Here is a 13,465-nt window from a genome sequence, read left to right as displayed (position 1 = left end):
GGTACTGTTGCTTGTTGGTGGGTTTGATGTGGACGGACGTGTGAAGCTGGCCATTGGACAGATGGAGGTCAATGTCAAGGAAAGTGGCGTGGGATTTGGAGTAGGACCAGGTGAATCTGATGGAACCAAAGTAGTTGAGGTTGGAGAGGAAATTCTGGAGTTCTTCTTCACTGTGAGTCCAGATCATGAAGGTGTCATCTATAAATCTGTACCAAACTTTGGGTTGGCAGGCATGGGTAACCAAGAAGGCTTCCTCTAGGCGACCCATGAATAGGTTGGCATACGAGGGGGCCATCCTGGTACCCATGGCTGTTCCCTTTAATTGTTGGTATGTCTGGCCTTCAAAAGTGAAGAAGTTGTGGGTCAGGATGAAGCTGGCTAAGGTAATGAGGAAAGAGGTTTTAGGTAGGGTGGCAGGTGATCGGCGTGAAAGGAAATGCTCCATCGCAGCGAGGCCCTGGACGTGCAGAATATTTGTGTATAAGGAAGTGGCATCGATGGTTACAAGGGTGGTTTCCGGGGGTAACAGATTGGGTAAGGATTCCAGGCGTTCGAGAAAGTGGTTGGTGTCTTTGATGAAGGATGGGAGACTGCATGTAATGGGTTGAAGGTGTTGATCTACGTAGGCAGAGATACGTTCGGTGGGGGCTTGGTAACCAGCTACAATGGGGCGGCCGGGATGACTGGGTTTGCGAGTTTTAGGAAGAAGGTAGAAGGTAGGGGTGCGGGGTGTCGGTGGGGTCAGGAGGTTGATGGAGTCAGGTGAAAGGTTTTGCAGGGGGCCTAAGGTTCTGAGGATTCCTTGAAGCTTGTAACCATCGATGCCACTTCCTTATACACAAATATTCCGCACGTCCAGGGCCTCGCTGCGATGGAGCATTTCCTTTCACGCCGATCACCTGCCACCCTACCTAAAACCTCTTTCCTCATTACCTTAGCCAGCTTCATCCTGACCCACAACTTCTTCACTTTTGAAAGCCAGACATACCAAGAATTAAAGGGAACAGCCATGGGTACCAGGATGGCCCCCTCGTATGCCAACCTATTCATGGGTCGCCTAGAGGAAGCCTTCTTGGTTACCCATGCCTGCCAACCCAAAGTTTGGTACAGATTTATTGATGACTTCTTCATGATCTGGACTCACAGTGAAGAAGAACTCCAGAATTTCCTCTCCAACCTCAACTCCTTTGGTTCCATCAGATTCACCTGGTCCTACTCCAAATCCCACGCCACTTTCCTTGACATTGACCTCCATCTGTCCAATGGCCAGCTTCACACGTCCGTCCACATCAAACCCACCAACAAGCAACAGTACCTGCATTATGACAGCTGCCACCCATTCCACATCAAACGGTCCCTTCCCTACAGCCTAGGTCTTCGTGGCAAATGAATCTGCTCCAGTCCAGAATCCCTGAACCATTACACCAACAACCTGACAACAGCTTTCGCATCCCGTAACTACCCTCCCGACCTGGTACAGAAGCAAATAACCAGAGCCACTTCCTCATCCCCTCAAACCCAGAACCTCCTACAGAAGAACCACAAAAGTGCCCCACTTGTGACAGGATACTTTCCGGGACTGGACCAGACTCTGAATGTGGCTCTCCAGCAGGGATACGACTTCCTCAAATCCTGCCCTGAAATGAGATCCATCCTTCATGAAATCATCCCCACTCCACCAAGAGTGTCTTTCCGCCGTCCACTTAACCTTCGTAACCTGTTTGTTCATCCCTATGAAATCCCCAAACCACCTTCCCTACCCTCTGGCTCCTATCCTTGTAACCGCTCCCGGTGTAAAACCTGTCCCACGCACCCTCCCACCACCACCTACTCCAGTCCTGTAACCCGGAAGGTGTACACGATCAAAGGCAGAGCCACGTGTGAAAGCACCCACGTGATTTACCAACTGACCTGCCTACACTGGGATGCGTTCTATGTGGGAATGACCAGCAACAAACTGTCCATTCGCATGAATGGACACAGGCAGACAGTGTTTGTTGGTAATGACGATCACCCTGTGGCTAAACATGCCTTGGTGCATGGCCAGCACATCTTGGCACAGTGTTACACCGTCCGCGTTATCTGGATACTTCCCACCAACACCAACCTATCCGAACTCCGGAGATAGAAACTTGCTCTTCAATATATCCTCTCTTCCCGTTACCCACCAGGCCTCAATCTCCACTAATTTCAAGTTGCCGCCACTCATACCTCACCTGTCATTCAACAACATCTTTGCCTCTGCACTTCCGCCTCGACTGACATCTCTGCCCAAACTCCAAACTCTTTGCCTTTTTTTTGGTAAGTATCATCATCTTTGTTATATATAAAGTATTCTATTATTTAGTAGTTGAACTGATAGATAAAGCAAATTCTCAATTATGTGCAGGCCTGTTACTGCATGGACAACTGAAAATGACAGATAATTAAAAATATACATGTTTTAATGAGAAACTACTAATTGCTGTATTTACAAAACATCCTACATGTCATATGTGAAAGCTCGCTGGATTGCTTGCACATTACGTGCCAGAAACAATGGACTGGAAATCATTGCACTTCAGCTCTGAGGGAAAAGTCCATGCCCGCATAAAGACAGAAAATTGGCCCTGAATATGTTAAGAGGGTAGATTCCTCACTTTTATGTTGTGATGAAATTAGAAACAATGGAAAAATATTTCAGAGATGTCCAGCAGTGGGACTGGGTCCTGCATCATCTGCCGGAAGCAGAATATTCTCACCAAATTATAACTGAATACCCTCTGTGTGTGTGTGTGTGTGTGTGTGTGTGTGTGTGTGTGTGTGTGTGTGTGTGTGTGTTTCCGTATCTCCTCCTAAACCACAGGAGCAATTTCAACCAAACTTGGTACACATGTCCCCTACTGTCAGGCAACAATCACTGTGGAGGCAAGACCAACCCACCACCATAGTTCGGGAGACATGATGCCACAAACAATTAGATGCATGATAAACTGCCATATCATGCATGATGTTTCAGTGTATTACTTCTGTGCTACTAACTGTATCCACAATAAATTTCGTAGGCAGTATCGATATATACCACTAAATGCACCTACAAAAGTACCATATTTCATGGTACCACACATAGATCAGGAGATATGACATATTAAACACTGAGATAAGTACAAAATGCCACATCATGCATGATGTTTTAGTACATATATTATTTACCGCTGAGGCACTCCTACAATCAGGCCAACTTAAGGAAACCCCTAACATCTGGCAAAACTTTTGACAGTTTCCTACTATGAAGTGCAAACAACTGTAGGTGGAAACGAAAACTGCCTATAGAGCTATGAAGAGACGTTGCCATGGAGACATCTACAAAATCACATTGTAGATACGCGAAACAGCTGTGCCTAGCTTGTAAAAAGTGCAAGAACTAACCTTAGCTGTGCAAGGCGTTGCTTCAAGCGTACCCTGTCAGAGAGAGTTGGACGGACGTTCACAAAGTAGAACCTCCAGGCCAGCACAGGAACCATTAATACAGTTACTGTCAGCACCGTAGTGAACCAGAATGTCGCTTCACTCATTGCCTGCAGCAAGGAACAGTTACTTGTAGATTACTACCTCTAAATGTTGAAACAATGTTAATACTAAATGAGAAAGTGCATTATGTACAGAAATAAAAACTCTTTGATTTTTAAAAATTTTCCATTAAGCAAAATAACATAAGAATCAGTGCAGCTAAGCTAGAAGAAAAGCTATACAAGGAAGGTGGTACATTATTAATACAAGAACAGTGTGTATTACTTGGCTACAATATTTCTCCTCAGGTTTTCCTATTTCGTTTGAAGCTGTACCTTCTGGTTTTGTACATATTTGTCTTTAAGCACAAGTAACAGTTGTATGGAAAGACAAGAATTAACTTTTAATATACATACTAGAAATTCAAAGCACAAAGTCCTCTGTATATGTCTTGAACAAGAAATAAATAATTGTCTGATTGTAAGGTGTCATTACGTCTGGTCAGTTCTTACCTTCAGGAAGCACAATACTAAGTACAACCAATAAACATCACCTATTACTTCCTTCCTCAGGGAGGCAAGCGGGAGAGATTGGTGAAAGGTTACTACGGAAGGGCAGGTAACTCAAGATCGTGGAATGAGTAACCTACCTTGGAGGATGAAGGTCTCTCCTCCCTTTTGCTTACAAAGAAAGCTAACTTTTAATCCTCATCTAAAAATAATGTTATACAATTAATTTTTTGCCATTTTGTCAAAAATTGACATTCTGACACTGTGGCAGTGCACAAAATACAAGTTACTTCTAGCAAGGAAGATAACAGCAACCACTCACTGTCATTAATGCTATATATTTACACAAATCACACAGTTACCAGTTTGACAGATTCAACTTCAGACAGCTGTTCATATTTACACACATCAAAAAATGTTTTGCAACACCTCGGTTCCCAGAACTCCTGAAGATAGACATTGACTGTGGATATTGTATCACAGACACGATCCCTTTGACTGTTCAGAGACGTAACTAAACCTGCCCCCAAAACCTGTAAACAACCATGCATAAGCAGCACTTATTAGATGGAGGGGGTCTGACAGCTGAACAGCTCCAGTCATTCCACCAGGAAGGAGGTACAGGAATGGTTCTCGACCAGGGAAGTATCCAGGCATATCAGAGCGAACCAAACCGATGTTATTCGGACATGCAAAGAGATACAGAGAGACAGGTACTGTCAATGACATACTTCGCTCAGGCCGCCCGATGGTTACTACTGCAGTGGATGACCGCTACCTACGGATTATGGCTCGGAAGAACTCTGACAGCAACGCATCATGTTGAATAATGCTTTTTGTGCAGCCACAGGACGTCATGTTATGACTCAAACTGTGCGCAATAGGCTGCATGATGCACAACTTCACTCCCGACGTCCATGGCAACGTTCATCTTTGCAACCTCGGCACCATGTAGCGTGGTACAGATGGGCGCAACAACAAGCCGAATGTACCACTCAGGATTGGCATCACGTTCTCTTCACTGATGAGTGTCGCATATGCCTTCACCCAGACAATCATTGGAGACGTGTTTGGAGGCAACCCTGTCAAGCTGAACGCCTTAAACACACTATCCAGCGAGGGCAGCAAGGTGGAGGTTCCCTGCTGTTTTGGGGAGGCATTATGTGGGGCTGACGTACGTCACTGGTGGACATGGAAGGCGCCGTAATGGCTGTACAATACGTGAATGTCATCCTCCGACCAATAGTGCAACCATATCGGCAGCATATTGGCGAGGCATTCATCTTCATAGATGTCAATTCGTGCCCCCATTGTGCACATCTTGTGAATGACTTCCTTCAGGAAAATGACATTGCTTGACTAGAGTGAACCCAATCGAACATGCCTGGGATAGATTGAAAAGGGCTGTTTGTGGATGACGTGACCCACCAACAACTCTGAGGGATCTAAGCCAAATCGCCCTCTGAAGGTCTCACTGTATGGTGGTACAACAAGCAATGTGTGGTTTTCATGAGTAATAAAAAGAGTGGAAATGTTGTTTACCTTGATCTCTATCCCAATTTTCTGTACAGATTCCGGAACTCTCGGAACTGAGGTGATGCAAAACTTTTTTTTTATGTCTATAGATTCCACTTGTTTCTGTTTACATTAATTGTACACTGTTTTTTCCTCCTTAATGGCAAAAGTTCCTTGGAATGGTGGTGCCGTCATATTTCCCACATATCATTATGTTGCACTGATAACTGATTGGGCAAAAAAAATTATAAAACTTTTTCGATGTATAAATATGCAATGTGTTTTATATACTTTTTACCATTACATGAACACAGGCTGCCAACAATGCAACATAATGATGCAGGAATTTCTATGCCACCACAACTACCATCACCACAACCTCAAGGAACTTTCGCCGCAAGTGGTGGTGGTGGCGGGACAGACAACAACAAATGTAATTTAAATGTGAACAGCTGTTTAAAGACAAACCTATCTGCTCAAAATTGGTAATGGCACTATTTGTTTAAATAAATAATGCCATTAACAGTGGCTGGTTGTTGGTTTCTTCTCTGCAAGAATCAACTATTAACTATTTCTTTCTTTTTTCCTAGGTACACGACTGCAATCCTGGTATGCACTGAAATCCTGAGCCCACAATATACAGGAGCCCATTGATAAAATGGAGTGTAGTAGATAAATCACTAGGTCCGGATGGAATTCCAGTCGATTTTACAAAGAGTATTCTACAGCATTGGTTCCTTTCCTAGCTTGCAGTTATCATGCAACTCTCGTCCAGCACAAAATCCCAACTGGAAAAAGGCACAGTTGACTCCAAGATATAAGAAGGGTAAAAGATCGGACCTGCAAAATTACAGACCAATATCCCTAACTTTTGTTTGCTGCAGAATCCTTGAACAAATTCTCAGTTCGAATATAATAAATTTTCTTGAGGCTGAAATGCTTATAACCATGAATCAGCATGGTTTTAGGAAGCATCGCTTGTGCGAAACTCAGCTTGCCCTTTTCCTACTTGATATACTCTGAACTATGGATGAAAGGCAACAGCCTTAGCCAATATTTCTAGATTTCCAGAAAGCATTTGACATGGCACCCCACTGCAGGCTGTTAACGAACGTACAAAGAATAAGTTAACAGATGTGTGTGTGGGTCAGAGACTTCTTAAATAATAGAACCCAGTATGTTGTTCTTGACAGTGAGCATTCATCAGGGACAAGGGTATCAACAGGAGTATCCCAGGGAAGTGTGATAGGACTGCATTTGTTCTCTATGTACTTAAATGATTTGGTGGACAGAGTGGGTAGCAATCTGCAGTTGTTTGCTGATGATGCCATGGTGTCAGTAAGGTGTTGAAGATGAGTGACTGTAGGAAGATACAAGATGCTTTAGACAAAACTTCCAGTTGGTATGATGAATGGCAGCTAGCCCTAAATGTGTAAAAAATTTAAGTTAATGCGGATGAGTAGGAAGAACAAACTTGTGAGGTTCGGATACAGTGTTGCTAATGTCCTGCCTGACACAGTGAAGTAGTTTCAGTATCTGGGAATAATGTTGCAAAGTGATATGAGATGGAACAAGCATGTGATAACTGTGGTGGGTAAGGCTAATGGTCGACTCTGGTTTATTGGGATAATTTTAGGAAAGAGTACCTGTAAAGTAAACCACATATAGGATGCTGAATAATGCTCGAGTATTTGGAATCCCTACAAGTTCAGATTGAAGGAAGACATCAAAGCAATCCAGAGGCAGGCTGCTAGATCTGTTATCAGTAGGTTCGAACAACATATAAGCATTATAGATATGCTTCGGGAACTCAAATGGGAATCCCTCGAGGGAAGGCGACGGATATGAGAAATTAGGGCTCACCTAGAGGCATATACAGAGTCATTTTTCCTTTGCTCTGTCTGCAAGTGGAACTGGAAAAGAAATGACTAGTAGTGGCACAGGGCACCCTCCTACCATGCACCACATGTGACTTGCAGAGTATCTATGTAGATGTAGAAGTAGATGTAGATGCATTGTGCATTAACACATTTTCTGCATTTGAAGGGGTACAACACAGCAGCAATCCATGCTGTGATGGTGGAAGTGTACAACAACAATGCACCATCATATATCAAGTGTCAATTGCAAAGAATGAATAGTCAGTTTATCTCTCCCTGAAGAAATGTGAGACCTAGCACTCAAAGACCAGCATATCGCAGTCGAGGCAATAGTGGAAGAAATGAAAATCAGTTGGAGATCAGTTTTCAATAAGTTTCATAATATTTTGAAACTACAATGGTTACCACTCACTGGGTTCTGCAACTGCTCACACCCATTCAACTCATTCAACACGACTGTTGAATTGAGGTAACGTTGCAACTGCATGACGCCAATTAAGATTACTTCTTTAATCACTGTGGATGAGTGGTGTGTGGTATTACTATGAACCCGAGACAAAGGAGTAAAATAAGCAATGGAACTGTGGATATCTGATCACAAAAAAAAAAAGTGTACCAACAGATTACGCTCATAAGGGACAAAACATCACAGGAGTGTACTGCAAAAATCTCCTGGCGAGGTTATGGGAAGCTGTCCTGACAAACTGTCATGGCAAACTGACTGAGGGCATGTTTTTACTCTACAACAATCCCCCAGCTTATCGTGCACAGGACACTGGCTGCTTCTTTGGGTTATCAAACTCCTAAATTCTCCTGACATGATATCCAGTCACCCCTTCCTGTTTCCTCAAGTAGAAAAACCATTGTGTGTTGGGCATTTCCAGAATGACAAACAGGTGATTTTTGGGGTAAAAGGTTTCCTGAATAGCCAAAATTCAGAGTTCTGCAACTAAGGCTCAGCCAAGTCATACATTGTTGGGGAAAAAATTTAACATTGTAGGCTGGAATATGTAGACAAGGATTGATACCATCAGCACATTTCATTGGATGCAACTTTATAGTTCCAACGTCATAATTAATGCTTTATGAATACTCCTTGTATCTATCAGCAGTACTTTAATTTCGCCTCCAGAAGGTGAACACTGGCCAGGCATCTTGTCTCCATATAATTTCATCACTCTCAAGTTAGTTTTCCTTCTGAAGAAAAAAAATGTAGACTCAGTGGAGTCTGCATTTTATTTGACACATTAGACTTTAAGGCTGGAATCAGTCACAGCACACAGAAACGTAACACTACGAGAAAGACTACCGTGCTGTAAGAATGCTTAGAAGTAAATTTTAGTATCACACTAATATCATCACTGAACTCTGTTCTAGAAATGCACACTAATCTCGCTGAAGTTACAGTGAAGCTCCTATTAAATAAATTTATTCTAAGTTATTTTGTTTCGTTTCATTCTTGTATATTTTCTGGTTATTTCCAGAATCAGAAGTCTTAAAAAAAAGTTTGCAATACACAGTGTAAATGATAACTGTTTACAATGAATCACAGTGATGTAGGTAAAGCTGAGGGTAACAATTTTATACAGGGCACTTATGGTCCATCAAGTCAGTAAAGTAGCTCAAACTGCTCTACAAAAACTACCTAATTGACGGCACAAATGCTTCACCTGAGACTTTCATATTCTCTCACTCTCTACGTAAAAACTATTTGTACTAGAGAAAACATGAATAGGACCTTTTTTACAGGTAATTTAATTTTGTACTGGGATATGTTTCCACAAGAGTCTGCTGTTTTCGAGTTATTCAAGAAAAGCATATGAAAGTTTGCCACACTTATACGTAATGTTGAGTACAATCAAATGAAAACAATCAATTCAGTTGCTTGTTGGAAAACTACTGACTCATTTGGTTGTAGCATTACATATTGGTTGAATTATTCATTCATCCATTTGAGTGAAACCAGTCTGTGGGAGCAACCGAATGAAAACAGTCGATGCAATATGTTGGTGTTTTGCATACTGATGGTTCTTCATTCTCTCTTTTCAAGTGAAACTGGTCTTTAGTTTTATGTCAGTTGAAGCATGTATTCATTCATTCATTCATTCATTCAACTGAGACCACTGTTCAGTGGTTTAGTTGACTGAATTATCCAGCTATTATTGTGAAGAAACCAGTCTGTAGTGCTTTCATTAGATGAATTACAGCAGTGGTGTACAATACAAACTAGGGATACATACACCCCCCAGACGTAAGCTGCAACCCTAGGTATATGTGAAGACAACTCAGTGGTTATGCCGAAGTTAAAATAAGCAATAACTCATTTAATTGTGTATTCAAAGACTAATTCTCCTTTTCACCATTTGAAACTGATACATAAACTGTTGTGCATTAAACTTTCCCAGGTGCAATTAAAAACATCACATAACTAATAAAGCTTCGCTGCGAGTACAAAGTTGAGCTAGAATACATGAAGAGGAAAGGGTACACGCCAGATTTTTTGCAACTGTTTGGATTCCGTTTTACTGAAAAGATGCAATGATGTCCATTAGTTAAATCTACCTATCGAGCTAGCCCTTGAACATCCCGCACACCCCATGTCAGCATCTTGCCAGGGCCAGGCTTACAGCTGGCATGAGGACGTGGCACAGTGGACAGTCGCCACAAGTGTAAGTCCCGGCAGTGTCACACTGCATTCGCACCAGCCACCACTCCACCTCCTCGCGACAGCTGCAATCGTGACCCTGGCAGCAGCAGGAGGAGTAGGAGGTGGCTATGGTGGCAGCACTACATGCCTGCCCCAATGACCATCGACCCCCACGGAAAAGGGTAAGTGAAATCGATCAAATGCAGAGACGGAGCAAAAACATTCAGATAACAACCGCAGTCGACCCAGATTTGTGTGAGTCAGCTGTCTTGCATTGAATGGCACTCCTGAAACCCAGTGAGTAAGTGAAAACATTCATATACCTGACATGGCTGCAGAGACTAGTTTCATTCGGTTGTTCCATTCAACTGAAAAAACCAACTGAAGAAAAAACGAATCCACTGACTAGTTGGTTGTTGGAAACAGTCAGTTGTCCCAACATTATTCATACCCAGCCCTTCCCTCCCTTCCCCCACCTCCACCACTCACGATTTTTAGTATATTTTTCATGGAACTCCCTCCTACCACTGTACAAAAATTTGAGGTTACATGAATTATTCACATATTTGACCTCCTCTGGCCTTCACTGACTGGGCTTAATTACATCACTTCCTTAGTCATGCACTTACAAACTGTAAAATTTATGTTCGTGTAAATTTTACCCCACAAATTTATGAATGTTGAAGTGTAAAGTTAACAATTAAATTGTTTTATTTGCCTGCCTTTCTGAGTATAAATTAATGCACTTTGCATTGAATTGTCAACACAATTTGTCATTTTCAAGTGATCTGGTGGAGACTGACAAAGACTTACTCCATTTAACAATGTACAGCAAGCTGCAGCATGTTGTGAGCATGTGTCAAAATTAAGTTGACAGACAGACCACACTTTCTAGCAACAGCGCACTCACTGGTGGAACCATGGAACTTAGCTGTCCTCAGAATTACCACTTACTGCTGCCATTGGTACACACTGTCATCTTTGATTAAAACAAATGGGAACAGAGAAAGCTGGATGCCTGCCTATCTTGGATGTCTTGGTTAGATGAAAGAATGATTTCTCTCTGGGGCTTTCAGTTTATCGTAAGCCTATTCATACAGATTCGTATTTGCAAGCATCAAATTATCGAACATTTTATCACCATCTTGAAAAAAGAAGTTAAGCTACATAAGTTTCCAGGTACATGGCTGCAGTACTAGAACACTACAAAATTCCTGTGACACAGTACCAGAGCATGCTGCAACATGAGCGAAAGCACAACAGCACAGCCCATTGACGAAGTGGAGCGTCATGCAGTTTTTCCCCCCTTTGTAGCGTCAGAAATGTTGGAGCTGTGTGAATCCAACCCACATAGTGAGAGAAGTTGCCAGGATTCGCCTTACATAGCTAAAACATTTCCATTGCTGTTGAAAACTAATCATCACATGATCTACTATGTCGACAGGCCTGTGCTATTTCATTTTGGCTCAGTTATCAAAAAGTGAAGATACGGTAGTGTAAGGATTCCAATGTGTACCAGTAGTGCAGAAGTGTACCTGCAAACGAACAAAAAATTAGTTATATAACTTTATGCATGTCAGGTGATAATTAAAACTTTATGACTACCTCTGTTACAGTTTATGCTCTTTCTCGATTCATAGTCTACAGTCCCTAGCAGTGCTAGCTCTCATCACAATGATTAAAAGATTCTTTTTCGTTTTTTGCATCAATTTTGTTGGGGCAGTATTCAAATCAAAGTTATGTAAGCTTCTACAGCTGCTGGAATGTTCTCCAAGGTGACTGGCACATCTGATGAAGATGTGTATGCAGCAGGCATAAGCTGGCCTCATTCATTTTAGAACGCATATTTACATCCGTATCTACACTCTGCAGACTGCTATGAAGTGCATGACAGAGGGTACTTTCCACTGTACCACATATTAACGTTTCTTTCCACTCTATGTGCTTATGGAGGATGGGAAGAGTGACTGCTTATGTGTGTCTATACATGGTGTTATTTGTCTAATATGGCCTTCACTCCACAGTGTAGGACTGAAACAGCAGTATCTTCTTAATATGTAAAAGTTGAATCATCACTACTTACCTCAAGCTGGCAGCACAGGAGAAAGGAGACTTCTATTACGCTAGGGTATGCTTCCTTATGGGGGCAAGGCAAAAAATTCTGTCTAACATAAAGATTGCTACAGTGTGACATGTTGCACATGTGGTTCAACTGCTCACTGGATAAGTCTCAGATTAAAAACCAAATGGTCAAGGTTGCAAACCAAGTCAGATTGTTTTTCTCCAAATTTATTTGTACATAAGGAGACTAGGACAAAAAAATAAGTCCATTTTTCATCCAAATAACAGTCTTTCTTTGCCACACCAAGAGCTCCTCACTTTGCTCTTGCACTGTTATTACACAGTCAATGTGAATGACCACTGAATATTTTTTATTCGTTTCTTAATAACTCTCATGAAAAATTATTTTTACTGGCTAAGCACAATTACTGAGAATTATACTGTACCATAGTGAGAGATCCAACGTAGCTCCCACCAATGACGTAATTGTAAAAGTATTGTAAAATGAAGTACCACACCAGGGATCCCCACACCATGATGTGGTTGAACACTGTCCAGTAAGCAGTATCTAAGGCAATCTGAAAAGGAAAGGGAGCACACAGTCACACTTTTTAAGGAACCATCAATGAGCTGAATTTAAAATCCCAGGACTACAGCCACGAAAAAAAGTAATAAAATTAATGAGCTATAGAAATCTGAATTACTGGAGGCTGCACAAGTGTCCTAGGTTGTTGGAGCTCCAATTCTGCTGTAATGACACAGTAATATGTATTCCAACAATGAAAAGTCCAGACTGGAATAACAACTACCCTATTCATGATATTGTTGTAATACATGTTATATGTCCACCACTCATCATTAAGTAATTCACATTTAAGTAGTATTCCATTATCTTCTTAAATGTAAATAGCTTTGAAAATTACCTTCACTATCCAATAAATGTGTATAAATCGATTTTGAAAGATAAACTATTATATTACTCTCAACTCACCTGTGCTGTGACTACAATAACAAGGTCTGTGGCAACAACACTCCCAAGGAGCATGTGATCTGACAGTACATAACCATTTGGTGAAACACCATCTTTGTATGTACCTGAAACAAAGCACAAAATCAAGTTCAGCACTGAAACTGACTTCTTATAAGAAAATGACACTTTCTTCCACGTTTGATCAAGCATTCTTCTCATATGAACGTAACCATTTTTCTTACAGGTTTGATCAATGGATTAAACTGTTAATTCGTAACAAGGAGCACACACTCAACTCACTATAATTTTAACAGAGAGAATTAATGAACTTGAACTTGTTGACTGAAGTCTAACTAAAAAAGCTATACCTGCACACCTGATTCCAATGATAAAA

The 13,465-nt window shown here is 41.6% G+C and overlaps 1 protein-coding gene across 3 annotated transcripts in view; it reads right to left on the bottom strand.

The window, feature by feature from the left end:
- LOC126412042 (phospholipid-transporting ATPase ID) overlaps positions 1-13,465 on the bottom strand; it is a 583,312-nt gene that overhangs the window by 17,754 nt on the left and 552,093 nt on the right. For all 3 annotated transcript variants that reach the window (XM_050081421.1, XM_050081418.1, XM_050081419.1), the window contains exons 20-22: positions 13,093-13,196; positions 12,548-12,679; positions 3,409-3,557 (exon numbers count right to left, since the gene is read on the bottom strand). In XM_050081421.1, coding sequence (XP_049937378.1) covers positions 3,409-3,557; positions 12,548-12,679; positions 13,093-13,196 — 385 coding nt within the window. The remainder of the gene's footprint in view (positions 1-3,408; positions 3,558-12,547; positions 12,680-13,092; positions 13,197-13,465) is intronic.

This window comes from Schistocerca serialis, chromosome 7 (genome assembly GCF_023864345.2).
Source record: "Schistocerca serialis cubense isolate TAMUIC-IGC-003099 chromosome 7, iqSchSeri2.2, whole genome shotgun sequence".
Lineage (NCBI taxonomy): Eukaryota > Metazoa > Arthropoda > Insecta > Orthoptera > Acrididae > Schistocerca > Schistocerca serialis.
This window is presented reverse-complemented; position numbering and strand designations above follow the sequence as displayed.